Source organism: Chiloscyllium punctatum, chromosome 17 (genome assembly GCF_047496795.1).
Source record: "Chiloscyllium punctatum isolate Juve2018m chromosome 17, sChiPun1.3, whole genome shotgun sequence".
NCBI classification, from domain to species: Eukaryota; Metazoa; Chordata; class Chondrichthyes; order Orectolobiformes; family Hemiscylliidae; genus Chiloscyllium; species Chiloscyllium punctatum.
Genome location: NC_092755.1, coordinates 92157699 through 92176809, shown reverse-complemented (window position 1 = coordinate 92176809; position 19111 = coordinate 92157699). Strand labels below are relative to the sequence as shown.

The 19111-nt window shown below is 39.2% G+C and overlaps 1 protein-coding gene across 4 annotated transcripts in view; it reads right to left on the bottom strand.

Annotated features, from left to right (window-relative positions):
- The window catches only part of tchp (trichoplein, keratin filament binding), a 33743-nt gene that overhangs the window by 9356 nt on the left and 5276 nt on the right, over positions 1 to 19111 (bottom strand). For all 4 annotated transcript variants that reach the window (XM_072587905.1, XM_072587903.1, XM_072587901.1 and 1 more), the window contains 7 exons: positions 17133 to 17343; positions 12542 to 12598; positions 10981 to 11049; positions 10260 to 10433; positions 6108 to 6220; positions 4516 to 4582; positions 200 to 372 (listed from right to left, as the gene is read on the bottom strand). In XM_072587905.1, coding sequence (XP_072444006.1) covers positions 200 to 372; positions 4516 to 4582; positions 6108 to 6220; positions 10260 to 10433; positions 10981 to 11049; positions 12542 to 12598; positions 17133 to 17342 — 863 coding nt within the window. In that variant the 5' untranslated portion in view covers position 17343. The remainder of the gene's footprint in view (positions 1 to 199; positions 373 to 4515; positions 4583 to 6107; positions 6221 to 10259; positions 10434 to 10980; positions 11050 to 12541; positions 12599 to 17132; positions 17344 to 19111) is intronic.

The window sequence follows — 19111 nt, the reverse complement described above, 5'->3', positions numbered from 1 at the left end:
ATGCGGCTATGATAGAGGGAAGGATGTAATAATCTCTTTATCCTTTTCCTTCCAATACAATTACTTGCCAACAAGTTACATCTGAAATGTCAACCTCTCCACCTCCTGATGTTGCCTGGCCTGCTGTGGTCTTCCAGCCTCCTGCTTGTCTACCAACAAAATAAGTGGAACATTTTTAACTCAAATGATCACGTCAGACCTGAAGACAGTGTCCAACTCCGCCTCACGCTCTCTCTCCAACTGAAGCTGTTCCTCAATGACTTTCTTCATCCATGCAGCATCGGCTATAGCCTGTTCACGCCTCGCTGACTGCAGTTGTTGATCTGCCTCGTCTTTTTCAATAAGAGATGCAAGAAATTGGCGATCCATCTCCTGCAGACAGAAAAATAATACAAGAGAACTGCACAGTGCAAAATGCACTAAAACCCATAAAAAGGTGGACTTGGTATTCCTGAAAAGGATCGTCAAATGAGAGTTAGATCCTCATTGGCAACAAAATCAACCAACAGTACAACAATAGGCACCAGTCTATAATCCAATAATGAAAAATGCACAGCACTGTGCAATTGGTTCCAAGAGCAATGTTCACATTTTCAGTTACTTCAGATTGCCATTTGAAACAGGGGGCCAGGGGGTTGAGGGGAAAAATACAGGCTGCTCCCCTACCCACTTGGTCCTTTTCTCCCCCACAGGATGTCTGTCAAGACATGATAGGTAACAATTGCCTTGAACAGCCATCAACCATCCAGTTGAGTTTAAGCTGGTCCCTAGTGAATCACAAGGGTGTCTGAAGAACTCTGCTTAAAAAACCCACAAATGCTGGCAGAGCACATTTGAGCTCCAAAGTGTTACAGCAGGGAAGGGCAGCTAGAAGATCTACCCTCCAGCAATTATCTGACTGTTCCACAGTACAGTTCAGGTAGTTATTTACATACATGATTATGGTTTATTTTATTTCTGTTGTCTCAAAGTATTATTTATCCAGCTGTGGCCTGACCAACGTCTGTACGACTCCAACATTACCTCCGTATTCTTATATTCAAAAGCAAGTGTCCTTTATGCCTTCTCAACTATCATGGTGCTCTGGTGACTTCAGGGATCTGTGAATAATTACCCCAAGATCCTTCTATTCCCCTAAGCTATCCTGTGTCCTGCCTTTCATTAAGTACTTGCTCATCTTGTTTTTTCTTCCAAAGTGCAATCCCCTTGCCCTTATCAGGGTTAAATTTGATCTATTACTAGTCTGCCCATTTGACCAACATATCAATATGTTCCTGTAACCTCCAACATGTTGGTGTCATCTGCAAATTTGCTCAACATTCCCCCATATTTTCATTTTTTAAATTATTTATATATATATATAAAATAAACAATAAGGGTTCCAGTACTGGTCTTTCTGGTACACTGCTCGACATGGCCTCCGGTCACTCAAATAGCTTTCTACCATTACTGTTTGTATCCTATTACTCCGCCAGTTTCTGATCCATCTTGCTAAATTTCCCTGAATTCCATGTGTGGCTAGTCACAGCTATAGGCCGTGGTATGCCTCCTGTGTCTACAAATGTGCTGTTCCTATTCAATCGTGCTGCGTATGAACTTGACCATTCTCAATAAAGTGTGCTTGAAAGCACGGAGTCATGGTGGAGCACATAAGGTGAACAGACATCTCCATTCTCATCTCACGACACAATGGTTCAGACTACTCCGACACGTGGACATACATTTCATGTTAACTCCTCACATGAGACATTCATTTTGTGACCCCTTAAATTCGAGGACAACATCCTGCAGACACAGGGAGAAACAAAGGGAGATAAGATGGAAAGTGAGGCAGATTAAAAGGGCATGAAGCAGAAGAGGTAGGGTGAGACAAGGTGGAGGAAGAGGATGATGGAAGGAGAGTAAGAACCATGGAATCAATCCTTTCACCAATGGAAGAGTTTCTCTCCACCTAGACCCCTCATGACTTTAAGTATCTTGATCAACCTTCTCCAAGAAGTTCTGGGATTTAGATAATTTAGGCATGATAGGGAGGAATATAAAAGAGATGGTGGAGTTGTGTTACTGATGAAGAAGAATACCACAATTGTTCTGTGGGAGGAAATCTTGGAGGGCTCATCCAGTGATGGGTAGAGCTCAGGAATAGGAAGGGTGCAAATCATGTTGATGGGATTGTACTACAGGCCTCCCAACAGACAGTGGCTAATGGAGAAGCAGATATGTGGGAAGTTTATGGAAAAATATAAAAACAACAGGGTTGTTGTGGTGGGTGATTTCGACTTCCCATTTACTGAGTGGGACTTGCTTAGTGGCAGAAGTTTGGAAGAGGGAATTTATCAGATATGTTCAGCATAGCATAGCTTTTGAAACAATGTGTAAATAGTCCAACTAGGGAAGGGCTCATACTAGACCTGATGCTGGGGAATGCAACCAGTTAGGTGCTCGAAGTTTCAGCCGGGAGCAATTTGGGAACAGCGATCATACTTTTCTGTAAGTTTTAAGTTACTTATGGATAAGGATAAGTGTAATCCCTGGGTGAAAGTACTAAACTGGGAGAGGGCTAACTACTATAATATTTGGCAGGAACTGGGGAATGTAGACTAGGCATGGCTGTTTGAGGGCAAATCTTTTAAAGGCCAGCTGATTAGAGTTCAGGACAAGCATGAACCTGTGAAAATGAAGGATGAGGATGGCCAGATTCAGGAACTTTAGATGACAAAGAGAAATTGAGAGCTTAGTCAAAAAGAGAAGGAAGGCATAGGTAAGGTTTATGAAAATGAAGACAGACAGTGTCATCAAAGAATAAAAAGTTAGCAAGAAAGAACTTAAATAAGGAATTAGGAGGGCTAAAATGGGCCATGAAACGCCTTTGGGAAACAGGATTAAGGAAAATCCCAAGGCATTTTATATACATGTAAGGAGTAAAGGCTAGCTTGGGAAAAGAGTATGCCCACTCAAGCACAAAGGAGGGAATTCATGGTTAGAGCCAGAGGAAGTGGGTGAGGTACTTAAGGAATACTTTGCATCTGAATTCACAAAGGAGAAGGACACAGGGGATGGTGAGCCTTGAGAGGGTATGTTGATATTTTGGGGCTGTCAACATAAATAAAAAAGTGGTGTTGGATGTTTTGAAAACCAGTGTGGTGCTGGAAAAGCACAACAGGTCAGGCAGCATCCAAGGAGCAAGAATCTGATCTCCAGCATCTGCAGTCCTCACTTGTTTTGAAAACCATTAAGGTAGACAAGTCCCCAGGATGTATCCCACATGCTGAGGGAGGAAATCCCTGGGGACTGTACAAAATCCTTGTATTTTCTTTAGTCACAGAAGAGGTACCAGAGGTCTGGAGAACAGCTTGCATTGCTCCTTTGTTTAGGAAGGGCAACAGGGATAATCCAAAAATTACAAGTTTGTAAGCTTTACATCAGTGGAAGGGAAATTATTGGAGAAGATTCTTAGCGATAGGATTTACTCAAATTTGGAAAAAATATGAACGGCATAGTTTTGTGGAGGGAAGGTTATGTTTCACAAACTTGATTGACTCTTTTGTGGAAGTGACAAATATGATTGACGGGGTAGCAGTAGCTGTTGTCTATATGGACTTTAGCATTGCCTTTGACAAGGTCCCTCATGGCAGACTGATATAAAAGGTGAAGTCATATGGGTTCTGCAGTGAGCTGGTAAGATAGTTACAGAACTGGCTTAGTCATAGGAGTCAGAGAGTGGTGGTGGAAGTGTGTTTTTCTGACGGGAGATAAGTGTAGTTCCGCAGGCAACAATGCTAGGACCCCTGTTGTTTGTAAATTACTCTGGACTCTTCCTGAATCTGCTCTATTTGTTTTCTCCACATCATGAATCCACAGTCAATTGTTCTTTACAATGCTCTACTTGGTATTTTCATTGAAATTTAAACTTTCAATTTTTTTTCCCCTCCTGTCCTCTTCTTGGTGAGTGTCAAGCCATTTAACAACTCTATGCATCACACACAAGCTTGAGCCAATATTTGCCTATTGGTGTAAGACTATTAATGAAATAGGATGTGAGCTATAGTGAGAGGCTGAACAGGCTGGGGCTGTTTTCCCTGGAGCGTCAGAGGCTGAGGGGTGACATTATAGAGGTTTACAAAATTATGAGAGGCATGGATATAATAAATAGACGAAGTCTTTTCCCTGGGGTCGGGGAGTCCAGAACTAGAGGGCATAGGTTTCGGGTGAGAGGGGAAAGCTATAAAAGAGACCTAAGGGGCAACCTTTTCATGCAGAGGGTGGTACGTGTATGGAATGAGCTGCCGGTGGAAGTGGTGGAGACTGGTACAATTGCAACATTTAAGAGGCATTTGGATGGGTATATGAATAGGAAGGGTTTGGAGGGATATGGGCTGGGTGCTGGCAGATGGGACTAGATTGGGTTGAGATATCTGGTCGGCATGGACAGGTTGGACCAAAGGTCTGTTTCCATGCTGTACATCTCTATGACTCTATTTGAACCTTCACATGCTGCAGCATAGGAACTCTTACCAATTCTTCTTGGATCTGCTGTGCACGTCTCCTCATCTGCGTCTTGTACTGACGATTCAGTATCCGGCTGCAAAGAGAAGATTAGATTAGATTACTTACAGTGTAGAAACAGGCCCTTCGGCCCAACAAGTCCACACCGCCCCGCCGAAGCGCAACCCACCCATACCCCTACATTTACCCCTTACCTAACACTACGGGCAATTTAGCATGGCCAATTCACCTGACTTTGGGAGGAAACCGGAGCACCCAGAGGAAACCCACGCAGACACGGGGAGAACATGCAAACTCCACACAGCAGTGCTAACCACTGTGCCACCGTGCCGCCCATAGGATGTGAGCAAATGCAATACTTATGGTCAAGGAAAGGAAGACAAAATATGAGAATTAATTCATTGAAGCAAAAATAGAAAACACAAAGTTAGTAATTAGAAAAGTCTGTATCAGAACCCACTATGTCACAAGCTGGAAGTCTCCCAAATCCAAGGAAGGGATGATTTTCCTTAGATTTTTACTACTATTACAAATCTTAAACCAGGGAAACATTGGAAAAGACAAATTATGCAGTTTCAAGAGACTGGTTCAAGAAAGTACACATGTAAGAACAAAATAATTAATTGATACAGTCAAGGAAAAGTATGATGGGTGGAAGGATCCTAAAGTGGGTCAGACTATAGTTGACAATTGGGTGAATGAAAAATGCAGTCAGGTCTTTTTTAAAACAGTACAATGTACCTTTAGTTTGTAAACCACAATGATCATGATGGTAATTTACTCAAGTGTCAGGCAAGAATGGTTAGCATAAACCTACTGACATTTGATAATAGTTTTTATCCAATTACCACTGCAACCACTTTATAAAAAGTTTGACTACATTACTTATCAAGAGACTATTTATTCAAGTAATGTAGAAAATAAAAACCATAATGGTGTCTCTCCTTCAATACTGAAGAAACTGAAGAGAGTGAATATTATTTAAACATGGTATATTAGAAAACATGAAATCTCAGGTTAATAGAAATGAAGAGGCAGAACTGAATAGAGGATTATTGGGACAAAAACAAAGTGCTGTAGAAACCATCAGATCAGGCAACAGCTGTGAAGAAAAAACACGTTTAATGTTACAAATCAAATAGGACTCTTGATGTTAACTTATTTTCTCTCCACACAAGTTACTAGCCCTGCTGAGTTCCTTCAGTACTTTGATTTTAAATTCAGATTTTTTGTTGCTGCAGTATTTTGCTTTTCTTGTCGAGGATTTTTGGGAATAGGTGTGGGTAGGAATCTCATGTTGCACATGTCCACACTGGAAATCCCCACATTTCTGAAATCGACTGCTTCACAATAAGGTTGTTAAACATAATTTGCAAATTTAAGAATGCATTTCATTATCCTCCCTCAAAATAGTTGTGACCTTTAAATGGCCACTTCAAGAGGTTGAGGAGTAAATGAAACATGCCACATTCACAGGTACTGGGGCAGGAGGGGAGAAGTGACATCTGGGAAGAAATCTTCAAAAATTACTAAAATCTTCAATACAGTCTGTAATAAGTAACAAGCCAACGAATTGATTGCAATCCTGGTTTAGTACTCACCCAAGCTCAGACTTCTTTCGTCGCTGTTCCAACTGTTTCCTTTCCTCTTCCAGATTCTCCAGCTCCCATCGTTGTTTCAACAGTTTTTCCTGTTCTGCCTTGAGATTTTTGGCCTGAGAAAAAAGCATATCTGGATGAAATCAGAGCTCAGCAAACACGCTCTAGCAATGCTAATGCCTGTTGATGGAGAGAGGTGATTTTGGCCCAACCTCTCTTCACACAAAGGTGCAACTTTTACATGAACCACAATGCTTCTGTTTCTCACAATGTCAGGGTTAGTCCATCTTGAAAAGTACTGGAATTTACTTGCAGAGATATAGACATTCCCAGCTACTGAAATGCAAAAGGAATGACACCAAATGTAAAAGGTCCACAAGATAAATTGGACTGAAATAGCTAAGCACAGAAGATGATCCACATTTACCAATTCATTTCTCAATTTATGTCCTGACCTCTCATGAAGATTCCAGTTACTGCTCGAGATCTTTTTTTCCTGTACTATCAACCTTCAGACCTTTATTTAAGACAAAAGACCGAACATGTCCAGGGAACTACCATATAGTTAATAGTAGGGCCCTGGGCAGTGTTGCCGAACAAAGAGACCTAAGGGTGCAGGTCCATAGTTCCTTGAAAGTGAAGTAGCAGGTAGACAGGGTGGTGAAGGTGGCTTTTGGCATGCTTGCCTTCATTGGTCAGAATCTTGAATATAGGAGTTGGGGCATCAAGTTTTGACTGTACTGGACATTAGTGAGGCCACTTTTAGAATACTGTGTGCAATTCTGGTAACTCTTCTGTAGGAAGGATGTTGTTAAATTTGACAGGGTGCAGAAAGGATTTGCAACGATGGTGCCAGAACTGGCGGGTTTGAACTACAGGAAGAGGATAAATAGGTTGGATCTTTTTTCCCTGCAGTATCAGAGGCTGAGGAGTGACCTTATTGAGATTTATAAAATCATGAGAGGCATAAATAGCCAAGGTTTATTTTGCAAGGTAGGGGGGGGTTCAAAACTAGAGGGCATAGATTTAAGGTGAGAGGTGAAAGATTTAAAAAGGACCTAAGGGATAACTTTTTCCACAGAGGGTGGTACGTGTATGGAATGAGCAATGAGAGGAAGTGGTGGAAGTTGCTACAATTAGAACATTTGAAAGGTATCTGTATGGGTATATAAATTGGAAGGGATATGGGCCAAATGCTGGCACATGGGCCAAATGCTGGCACATGGACTAGGTCAGATTGGGATGTCTGGTCAGTGTGGACAATTTGGACTGAAAGATTTGTTTCTGTGCTATATTACTGTTTGACCAGTCAGCTTAACACTGGTAACAGGAGAAATAATGAAATCCATAATAAAGGAGAAAACCAAAACACAACTACAAACCAAAACATATAATAAATGAAGAGGTAATGTGGATTTCAAAAGGAGAAGCTTTGTTTGGCCAACTTCAATCTGTTTTTCTGAAGAACCAATAGACAAGGGCAACAGAAAAGATGTAGCCTACCTAAATGTCTAAAAAGCTTTTGACAGAGCATTATTTAATTTGTTAATGCATTAAGTGAGTGCATGCAGAAGGACAGCAGAGTGGATAGCTGCTGGCTGTGAGAGAAAGCAGAGAGTAGATGTAAAGGTAGCTATCCAGAAAAACAGAGGGTGGAAAATATAATTCTCCAAGAATCATCTCTGGACCACTCTTGGTACCAATTATACAAACAATTTAGAGTTTGGAACCAAAAGCACAATTTCTGAATTTGCAGTCATCACATTGGAAGCGTCAGTCAAAATGAAGGAGGCATGCAGCAGATAACAACATCTAAAAACTTACAGAATGGGGATATCATTGGCAAACGAAATTCAATGGCGGTAAGAATGAAGTATTGCATTTTGTTAAGGAGAATAATGTGGTACTTATTACTTGAAAAATAAGATAGGTTAAAAAAAATAAATTAGGTAGACAGCAAGTCAATTTGGGAGTACAAATAACTGAAAATTGCAGAACAGAAAGGCAATAACCAAAGTAAATCCAGTCCCAAGGTTTATTTCTAAAAGGGCAGAATTTCAAAGTTGAGACAATATGCTCAATGTGTATTGAACATCAGTTAACCAGATACAGGAAAGGGTGTAAAAATTATTTATAAAGGACCAGACTAGAAGTGTAAGATGATACTTAACAGGAAAGGATTAATCGCTTGGTCTCTTTATTCCTGAAAGGCATAAGCAATTACCAAATAGAGGTGTTCAAAATTAGTCGATGTTTTTATAGTGTAGTGACAGAAAAAAATCTTTATACTTGTGAGGAAAAACAAAGTTAAAGCCTATCAATATTTAATCGCCACCAAAAATCCAACTGGGCATTCAGAAGAAGTTTCTTCACCTAACATCAAACTTGCTATCACATGACGTTGTTGAGGTAGAGTGTAGGTACATTTAAGGGGAAGTCTGATAGGAACATATGCAGAATGTGCATAAAGGGTTATGCTCACAGTTAAAGGAGGAACGATGGGAAGAATCTCAAGCATAATCTTTGGCATTAACTACTCGAAGATATAAACTACTTGGACCAAATGGGCTGTTCTTGTTTGGTATACTTTACATAATTCTGCTTAGCATATTTTGCCAAAGTACTACTTTTTTTGTATAGAAACTTACATTGTCAGTTATTTAGCCACTGAGGGCATCCAGAGATACTACTCTCTTCATGGTCTCCCATGAAATTGTAAACTAAAACTGTACATTTTGTCTTCCACAGCACATAAAAGACAATGTACATTAATACATCCTGTGATGATGCTGCGGCTTCCAAGAAGTTATTTTGTCCTTTTCTTCAAGAGAGTATGTAAAGCAGAGGCACTGAGCAGCTACTGAACATCACTTGAGTAAACAGCTTGAGAGACCTTGGGGTCCTTTTTTGAAAAGGGAGGATCAAGGAAACAGCGTGGGTGTGGCCAGCTCTCACAAACCAAGCTTTCTAGGTATTTTTAGTTTTTGGGTTTAGCTTTAAGCAGAAGCTGTTGGGGTGTCAAATGAGTTGGAAGCTTCAGTGAGTGTCTCTTGGCTGCTACACTCTCAGAATTTTGTCTTAATGTTTTTTTCCCTCCTGGATTGGAGAGCTGCATGTGTCTGAATTTGCCTTTTTGCCAAGGGGTGCATTTACGGGATGTGACTACATTGGTACAGTTAATTAGTAATGGGTATTGTATCTATTATTTTGTCAAGTTTCCAATAAAGTTTAAGCTTCCAGTAGAGTTAAGTTATTCTAAATTCCTCCTTCTTTGGTTGCATTTTAACTACAGTGTTTAAATAAATTGTGTTTTGCTTAACATTGTGTGGTTTGACCAGTCACATTGCATCAGGAACAGATACTTTATATTTCCGTTTAAAATAAGAAAATGTTAGGGCCTGGGCTACCTTCTTAAAATATTTTGAGGTGTGCTGTCTAATCCATAACAATTCTAAGCAACTATACAGTCACCAATCTAATGGTAAACAAGAGACCCATGCTGATCAACTAAAATAGAACGTTCCAGAAATAATTCCAGAGGGCTGCCGGGGAGGTAAGTTTCCCATTTAAATGATAGGGTCCACTACTATCTGCAGTTTCGGGTATTTGTGGTAGGTCTTGGAACATATTACCCAACGATACGAAGGTACACCTGTACTCATTATATTAATATGCAGGACTTGTCTTTCAGCAATGTCTTCAGGTCCATTAATCATTTTGTACTTTTTTACCCATAGATAAATAAAACAATTTAATTACTTCAGTTTATGCTATTGATTAAATAGATTGATAGCTTTAAGGATATTCTCTCCTTGTGTCTTTTTATTTCCCCATGGATCACTATGCTGTAGAGTCAGAGTAAATCATTTATAATTACAACACAGCAGACTGGCTGCCTGAACCAGCTGCTAAGAAGTAGGTATGTGCCAGCTCTACTTACAATCTATCTTCCTAGTGCCAACACATAGCAAAAGAATACTCAATTCATCATGTCACACATCGGCCTTGATTTATCCATCCATCATGATAATACAGGAGTGACAAAGTCACAATGTGCTGTTTGATTGGATCTGCTCATTGAACAAAAACCAGTGGATTTCTGACACAGCTCCAGCTTTTTGCATCAAAATCAGGCTGAAGCAGAATGGTTCTCACCTCAATCTCCCGTAGACGCAGCTCCTCCATTTGTTGTCGCAGAATTTCTGCCTGCTTCAGGTCTTCCTGTCTTCTCCGCTCCTCTTCCTGCTTCATTCGTTCCACGGCCTGCTTTCGTGCAATTTCATATTTGTTTTCTAACCTTTTCTTCTCTTCCATCTCTGCCTCTTCTTTCTAAATTTGCAAAACAAGAGAGCCAAATAAATTGGTCATTACTGTTTTGTCAACATCCATTTGAACCTAAATTTCTGTTCTTTCCTTCTCTACCCCAGCTTCTCTGCTAAATTCAGTTGGGAGCTTAAAGCTCTACTATTTGGGAACATGTAAATATAGAAATAACAATTGCTGTGTAAATATAGAAATAACAATTGCTGTATAAATATAGAAATAACAATTGCTGTATGCATTCATATTGTTTGAAATAAAGCATCTGAACTGTTCAACACAAATGTCAGTTCTGATTATGAGTGAATACTATTATGCATCAGGGTTATGTTACTACACTGTCAGACATTGGGCGGCATAGTCTTAAAACACACACCTCGAAAACAGAAGATATAAGGTTGCTTCTGGGAATGCTTAGCATCACAAAACTTGGGGAAAAAAAACTAAGGCAAGGCCCTAAACTTGGAATCAGATCCATAACCTCAACTTGCATATACAACTCTATAATGCTTGTTCAGACTTGTTAAGTTCAAATTTCAACAAATGGTTTAATTACCTGCTGTTTTTCTGTGATCTGTGAAGACCAACTGCCTGTCACATGCATCTTGTGTAATTCCGACTCGATCTGTATCCAAAATAGACAATAACCAAACAAATTGATCTTTGCATAACAATTCGATCATTTTGTGAAATCGCCCCGACTATAGTATGATACAATTTCAAAGAAGGCTCCTAAAAGTGGTAATTAAGACAATTACTTTAATGAGCTCCAGTGTTGAGCTAGCTCAGTTCTCTGATTATAGTCCCAACTACTATACTCTGTTCTGCTCCACATGCAACCATATCAGTTTTTCCAAGCTTATTTTCAGAGCACATAAGCACACATCTCAGACTTTCCAGAGTTCAAATAAATTCTTGCTTTTTCAATATTATTAATGGGATGAAAAATGTAAAAGTCCAGTATTCCAGAGACAAATCTTCACTGCAAACATTGCCTGAGTTTCACATTTTAAGACCTCACCTGGAGTTAGAACTATCAGCTGTATTGCTCTCTGTATCATAAGAACAAAAACTGGAGAAATTCAGCATTTGTGGAGAAAGACACAGAGTTAACATTTCAAGTTCAGTGTGACTCTTCTTCAGATATTTTTGCTTTTATTGCTGTCTGTGTCATTTGGTTTGTTGGTGTGAATTTTACAGAAGTCCAGTCCCAAAACTCTCAGTCCTATTCTTCATTATAAGCAAACTAGGGACCCAATTGAAACACAAAAAAGTTCATCTTGAACAGCAGGAGAATTAGGACGATGCAGCTGAGCCAAGATGAAACAAAAAAAAACCATAAAGCCTTTATGTGTCTAATTTATTTTTGACCAGTTCTTTTTGTAATGACTTCACACATTACTTCAGAAAGCCTAGACAGTATCAAAAGTTCTCACTCCTAATCACAATCCATTAACTCTTGCTGGAAAATATACTTGAGGAAACACTAGACAAAGAAAGGGTCTGGTTTCACTGTGCTGCATTATCCCAAGATTGAAAAAACAAGCAACACCCAATATCTTGGCACAGAAGTGTAGAATAATAAGTTTAATGAGATATTGGGTAGCAGTCAGTGTAAGTAGATCCATAACTCAACATGAATGTCTTTAGGAAAGGAGAAACACACCTGGGGGAAAACTCTTAGATATGAACCAGGATTGGATTAAGAGTTTCCAAAATTCTTCTCAGTGAGAATTGTTGCTTTTCAATTTTCACAGAAGATACACCACATCAGATCAAATGAGTTTGCACAAATGATTTGGACTAATGTTCTGATGCCGATCTCCTTGCAGTCACTTCCTATTTTTAACAAAAATGCACTCTATAGCTTGGTCCTGAATCTCTCACAAGGAGCAGGCGTTCTTTTGATTCTTGCTATGGAGCTTTGAACGAGAAAGGAAGACTCTTGGATCTAACTAATATATCTGTATTAGGACTTTGCAACTACAAGAAAAATCTTTTAAATGCCCTTTCACAGCATTTCCTTAAAGGACTGATGCTGTTATCCACCAAGACTACTAGCGCAGACATTAATAGATAATCGAGACAGATACAAGAGAGATAGCCTCACTACTCACCTTACGCAATTCTATATTGTTCTTTTTCCAGTGGTCATACAACAGTTGTTCAGCTACCTGAGAACAAAAGCATAGAAATGTTTTTTGCAAATTGCATATAAATTTCTACACACTTTTCCAAATATTATTGTCACGACAGTTAAAAAACTAAATTGCCAGAAAAGAAACTTTGGATGAAAGACAACAAAAGTTCACTAGACTGATTCCTGGGTTGAGGGGATTCTCCTATGAAAAGAGATTAAGTAGACAAAGCCAACATTTAGGAATTTAGAAAAATGAGGCATGTAAAATTATTTTATTTTCTTCATCAGATGATTTTGGAGTCACTGGCCTCAGTGGCTTGCTGGGCCATTGCAGAAGGCAATTAGAAGTCAACCACATTGCTAAGGGTTTGAAGTCACGTGTAGATCATGCCAGGTGAGGGTGGCAGATTTCTTTCCTTAAAAGATCATTACAAAACCAGATGGGCTTTTATGACAACGATACCTTCGTGATTACCAATACTGACATGAGATTTAGAGTCACAGAGACATACAGCACGGAAGCAGATCTTTTGGTCCATCTCGCCCATGCCGACCTGACTTCCCAAACTAACTAGTCCCACTTGCCTGCATTTGGCTCATATATCTCTAAACCTTTCCTATTTATGTATCTGCCAAAGTGCCTTTAAAATTTTGTAACTGTACTTGTAATTGTCACTTCCTCTGGCAGTTCATTCCACATACAAATCACCCTCTGTGTGAAAATGTTATCCCTCAGGTCCCTTTTAAATCTTTCCCCTCTCACCTTAAACCTGTGCCTTGAGTTTTGCACTCCCCTAATCTAAGGAAAAGACCTTTGTTAATTACCTTATCTATGCCCCTTATGATTTATAAACCTCTACAAGGTCACCCCTCAACATCCTATGCTCCAGGGGAAAAAAATCCCAGTCTATTGAGCTTCTCCTTATAACTCAAACATTCTAGTTCCAGCAATCATAAGTTTTGAGAAGATTTGTTGCTCAGGTTGAAGTTCTGGATGTAGATTTCTTTGCTGAGTTGGAACGTTCATTTTCATGAAAATGGAATCTTTCAGCTCAGCGAACAAACCTACATCCACAGTTCCATTAATATCCTTGTAAACCTTTTCTGCATCCATTGCAATGTAATAACATCTTTGTATAGCAGGGCAACCAGAACTATACACACTACCCCAAAAGTGACCTCACCAACATCCTATACAACCGCAATATGATGTCCCAACTCTTATATTCAATGCTCTGATCAATGAAGACAATTTATATTCAAGATTTATTAACTGAATTTAGGAATTCTGTCAGGAATCAACTGAAATGAATGAATATTACAATGATGTAGATATATGTTGGGGTTATGGGTCTGATTACAAGTCTACAGCTTTGCCTTAGCTATTTTTTTCAGGTTACAGTGGTGCTATTCATTTCCACAAGGCAACCTAATATTTTAAGGGTGTGTCTGTACTGCCCAGTATCTGACTGAATGTTAATATAGCTCTGGTGTGAAATAGTGTTCTCTCAAAATCAGAGCTGGATATTTTTACCTTCTACAATTTCTGAACTTTTACAAATGCAGATGAAGTAACTACTTAATGAGATAAGACCAGAAGTGAACGCTTAGAAGCTTTTCTTCACACCATGTGAATGTGCAGAGCAATAGTTATGATTATGTTTACATGTTCTGAATTAGCAGAGTTACTCCTAACTGAACTTAGCAGAGATGCTGGATAGAGAAAGAAGAATGGAAATTCTGGTTCAAATAGATTCTGACAGAACAGATAGAGCAAATTTATTTGGCTCTCTTGATTTTGCAAATTTATAAAGAAGAGGCAAAAGTGGAGAAGATTAAAAAATATGAAATTGCACAAAACCAAACTGTGAACTGAATTGACCTGGGCCTCAGGATTACTGACTTTACCACTAGATCACCATTTCTCCTCACCAAACCCCTTCAATTGTTGGATAGGAGGAGGTTCCCCCGATTGAGAAGTCTAGAACTAAGAGTTACAGCCTGAAAATAAGTGAGATAATTGATAAATAATGTAAAATCGAATAATATAGAACTATGGTGCAGGGAAATTTCTTCACTCAAGGTTGCAAAACATCAGAATTCAGTACCCAGAGATTTGTGGATCCTCAATCAGAGTACATTCAAAATTGGGATCATTAGATTTCGAGTACCAAGAGAATTAAATTATATGACAATATGAGGAAAACTGCAGTTGAGCTAGATCAGCAATTATCGTACTGAATGGTGCAGTGGGCACAAACAGCCAAATGGCCCACTGCTATTCCTATTTCTTATGTTCTTATATTTCACTCTAAGAAAGTCAAGAAGTGAGTATTTCTATGCGCAAAGCTTCATTATTCCAGTTGTACCAGAATTCTACATGAATTCATTTTAGATTAGATTACTTACAGTGTGGAAACAAGCCCTTCGGCCCAACAAGTCCACACCGATCTGCCGAAGCACAACCCGCCAAGTCCCATGCCCCTACATTTACTCCTTCACCTAACACTATGGACAATTTAGCATGGCCAATCCACCTAACCTGCACATTCTTGGATTGTGGGAGGAAACCAGAGCACCCGGAGGAAACCCATGCAGACATGGGGAGAATGTGCAAACGTCACACAGAGAGTCGCCTGAGGCAGGACTTGAACCCGGGTCAATGGCGCTGTGAGGCAGCAGTGCTAACCACCGTGCCACCCACAACAAACACCAGCAAGATAAACATGAAGGATTTATACTTTAATGTCCACCTTCTGAGTCAGCAGAAAAATTCACCATACAATGTGATACTTAGTAACATCCTTATAGCTTTAAGGTCTTATCCCTCATGTGTGTTGAGTTAGTTGGCCTTAGCAAGGTGCATGCTGGAAAATGTCTGTGCATCAGGCCTACTTGTTAGGACCTCCTAATTTATCACAGTGCCCCTGAAACTGAAAGAGGAATAGTCAGCTAAGATGCTACCAGACAGCTATAAAATAAATCTCTTTTTAGGAAATATTTTCAATTCCAACATTGGTTTATGGCTCATTTCTGGTAACATCTGTTTGACCTTGTGGGACCAAATTGTATTTGGATTTTGGAATTTTCCAGATTATTGAAATAATGTTAAAATACCTAACTAAAAACAGATTAAAAACACAGATATAAACATTTACCTGAAACATAAAATAGTGAAAAAATATAGATCAGTAATTAAAAATAGTTTACTTTTTAAAATACTGTATCTTCCATGTTTGTACTGCCTAGGTACTATACTAAAATGATGCCTCACGACATGAAGGAAACAGGTATCTCCATACACTGCTTTGTTTGAACCTCTGCAGAAGTAGAGGTAGTGGGGCAAGCTGACACTGAAGACAGAGAGAGAAGTTGAAGAAGTAGGAGGACAATGAGACAGCATAAACATAGATAGAGTGAATTTATAACCTCACAGTGTATTTTTTCATGCCACACAATCATCCCACTCCCCTATCAATTGGCATTTTTTTACATTCAGTCCAAATATCAAGTGAGATAATACTTCCCAATTTCTTGCAAGTGTCTGAACAGTTGCAGTGTCAGTCCACGGATCCACTCAAAAAAACATCCAGGCAGATAAAGTTTTCAGGCTTTAGATTTCTAGTTTGGGAAGTTAATGGAGTAACTACCTACCCAAGAATGGAATTACAAGAAATGCAGAGCTTTGAACTTTGACAGGTCACCAACTGTACAACAAAACTAGGATTGTTTTATTTTTGTTAATAAAGAAATTTTGACTCTCACTCCCTTAGCTCCCATTGAATGTAACTGAGTTGTTACATTCATTACAGAAGTAAATCATATAAAAGAAAAGCACGATAATTCAACCAGCTTCTAAATCCTCCCATAAATATCTGTAATCTGTTTATTTTATTTCAAGTGCAAGTTGAAATGTACCATGTGACACATTATAAAGCATCAAATTTTGTCTAACATCACTCCGATGATTGTCTTTGGGTTTTTTTTAAATCAAAGTAAATGTGTTATATAAATGCAAAGTATTGTTTTTTTTGAAGGGATATCATAAATCTACATTATCTATTAAATTTTAACCAGCAACTCATTCCTTGGCATCAATTATTCTATATATGAAAGCACTTTAAATGCATAGATTTGGTTACATGTTGTAACTTATGCCTAGGTATCCATTATTCTTTATTGATTAAATTACAGAGTGTAATCCATTCCTAGATATTCAAGCACTGCCATTTATAATCCTTGAATTGTAAGTCTTAACAATGAATGTCATCAGGATATTCCATCATGGAAGTATAACAACTAGGCCTGATGCAGGGAGACTTTCCAGCATGCACAACTGGATACGTGTAACAACCTGGCTAACCTACTTAACCTGCTCCTGCAAATTCCCAGCCTACTAATGCCAAATATAACTTCAGTGACTAACCCCTGTTTTATTGCAATCAGCCAACTTAATGCAGACCAGTGACTTTCCTGATCCATATGGCTCAGATCCAAACCATTTAATACATACACCTAGACCACCTGGGAACTCTAAGCTAACATTTTACCGTGAAATCTAATCCTACCTTTTTCCTTCGCTCCTCACGGGCAGATTTCAGTTCCTCGGCCTTCTCCTTTGCATCCTGGATAACAGACCTCGTGTCTATCTTTAGTTCACGAAGCTCAGCTTCAAGGAGATCTTGCTCCTCTTGCAGTAAGCACTGCAGTTTTTTCCGTCGTTGCTCCAGGTTACACAATTTTTCCTGCTGTTGGCGATTTCGGTGGTATGCTGACATACTGCCAAAGAAAGGAAGCTACTTAAACATTCCCTTGTCTTAACCATGAATAAATGATTCATATCACAAAGTTCTAGTCCAATCGCTCTGATAGCCTTGACCTTAATTACTATCTAATTAGTAATGACACAACCAATATCAATTGTGGTACGTGTATAAAATGAGCTGCCAGAGGAAGGGATGGAGACTGGTACAATTGCAACATTTTAGAGGCATTTGGATGGGTATATGAATACGAAGGGTTTGGAGGGATATGGGCCAGGTGCTGGCAGGTGGGACTAGGTTGGGTTGGGATATCTGGTCAGCATGGTGGGGTTAGACCAAAAGGTCAGTTTCCATGCTGTACATCTCTATGACTCTATATTTGAATCAGATGTGTAATTATTTTTTTAGAGTATTGTATGTGGTGGATAGCATAGCTGGTTTGAATGCTTTTTGGAATTCAAGATCAAATAAATCTTGATATTTACACTGGACCTAACATTTACACTTAAAAAAGGGTCTTTTTTTTGTATTGATCAAGGGAAGCTACAGAAATACGTATATGTCCTTTTTGTTTAACCTGTTCAATGTCATATGCTTGCAGAGCACACAGATTAAAATAGTTTAACCTACATAGACCTGTTTATTGCCTTTTTTAAAAAATTTCAATCTGTCAACAACTAGGTCCAGCCAGTATTCTCATAAGACTGGAAATTAAATGACATATTAGGTGTGGTTTTGTCCTGTTCCATCTCCACTACAAGGAAATTGCTTTTTCTGGCCTTCAGATATAAATGACAACAGCAATGCTTACATTTGATCTTGAATTTCAAAGAGCATTCAAACCAATTATGATACCTACCATATACAACACTATTTAATAAAATAACTGTGCATCTAACTCATAAATATGTGAAGTAGTCTGACACAAAGATATACAGGTCATATAAGTAACAGATTTGATCCTTACTCCACACTGACTTGGGCTGATCCTAGTTTGATCAGCAATAGCGATTCTACTGTTATACTAGAACCCTGGGCAATGATTTGTTTGGGTGGGGAAGTGGGGGAGAGTGAGAGACTAATAGAGACAGAGAAAAAGAGGAGTCACCATGATTCTGTTGGTCAGACATAATCATATCTGCATTCTCAGTCTTACTGCTTCAAGAAAATAAACTTAAAGCCATTGGTTCAAGATGCAATCAATCTTAAGTCAACTCAAAATTCTGCAGGTAGAGTCATAAAGATGTACAGCGTGGAAACAGACCCTTCGATCCAACTCGTCCACGTTGCCCAGGTATCCTAACCTAATCTAGTCCCATTTGCCAGCATTTGGCCCATATCCCGCTAAACCCTTCCTATTCATATTACCATCCAGGTGCCTTTTAAATGCTGTAATTGTACCAGCCTCCACACTTCCTCTGGCAGCTCATTCCATACATGCACCACCCTCTGTGTGAAAACGTTGTCCCTTAGGTCTCTTTTGCTTCTTTCCCCTCTCACCCTGAACCTATGCCCTCTAGTTCTGGACTCCCCCACCCGAGGGAAAAGACTTCGTCTGTTTATCCTATCCAGGGAAAATAGACCCAGCCTATTCAGCCTCTCCCTATAATTTAAATCCTCCAAACCTGGCAACATCCTTGTACATCTTTTCTGAACCCTTTCACGTTTCACAACAACCTTCTGATAGGAAGGAGACCAGAACTACATGCAATATTTCAAATGAGGCCTAACCATTGTCCTTTACAGTGATGAAAAGCAGTGAACCCAGAACCCATCCTTGTTGG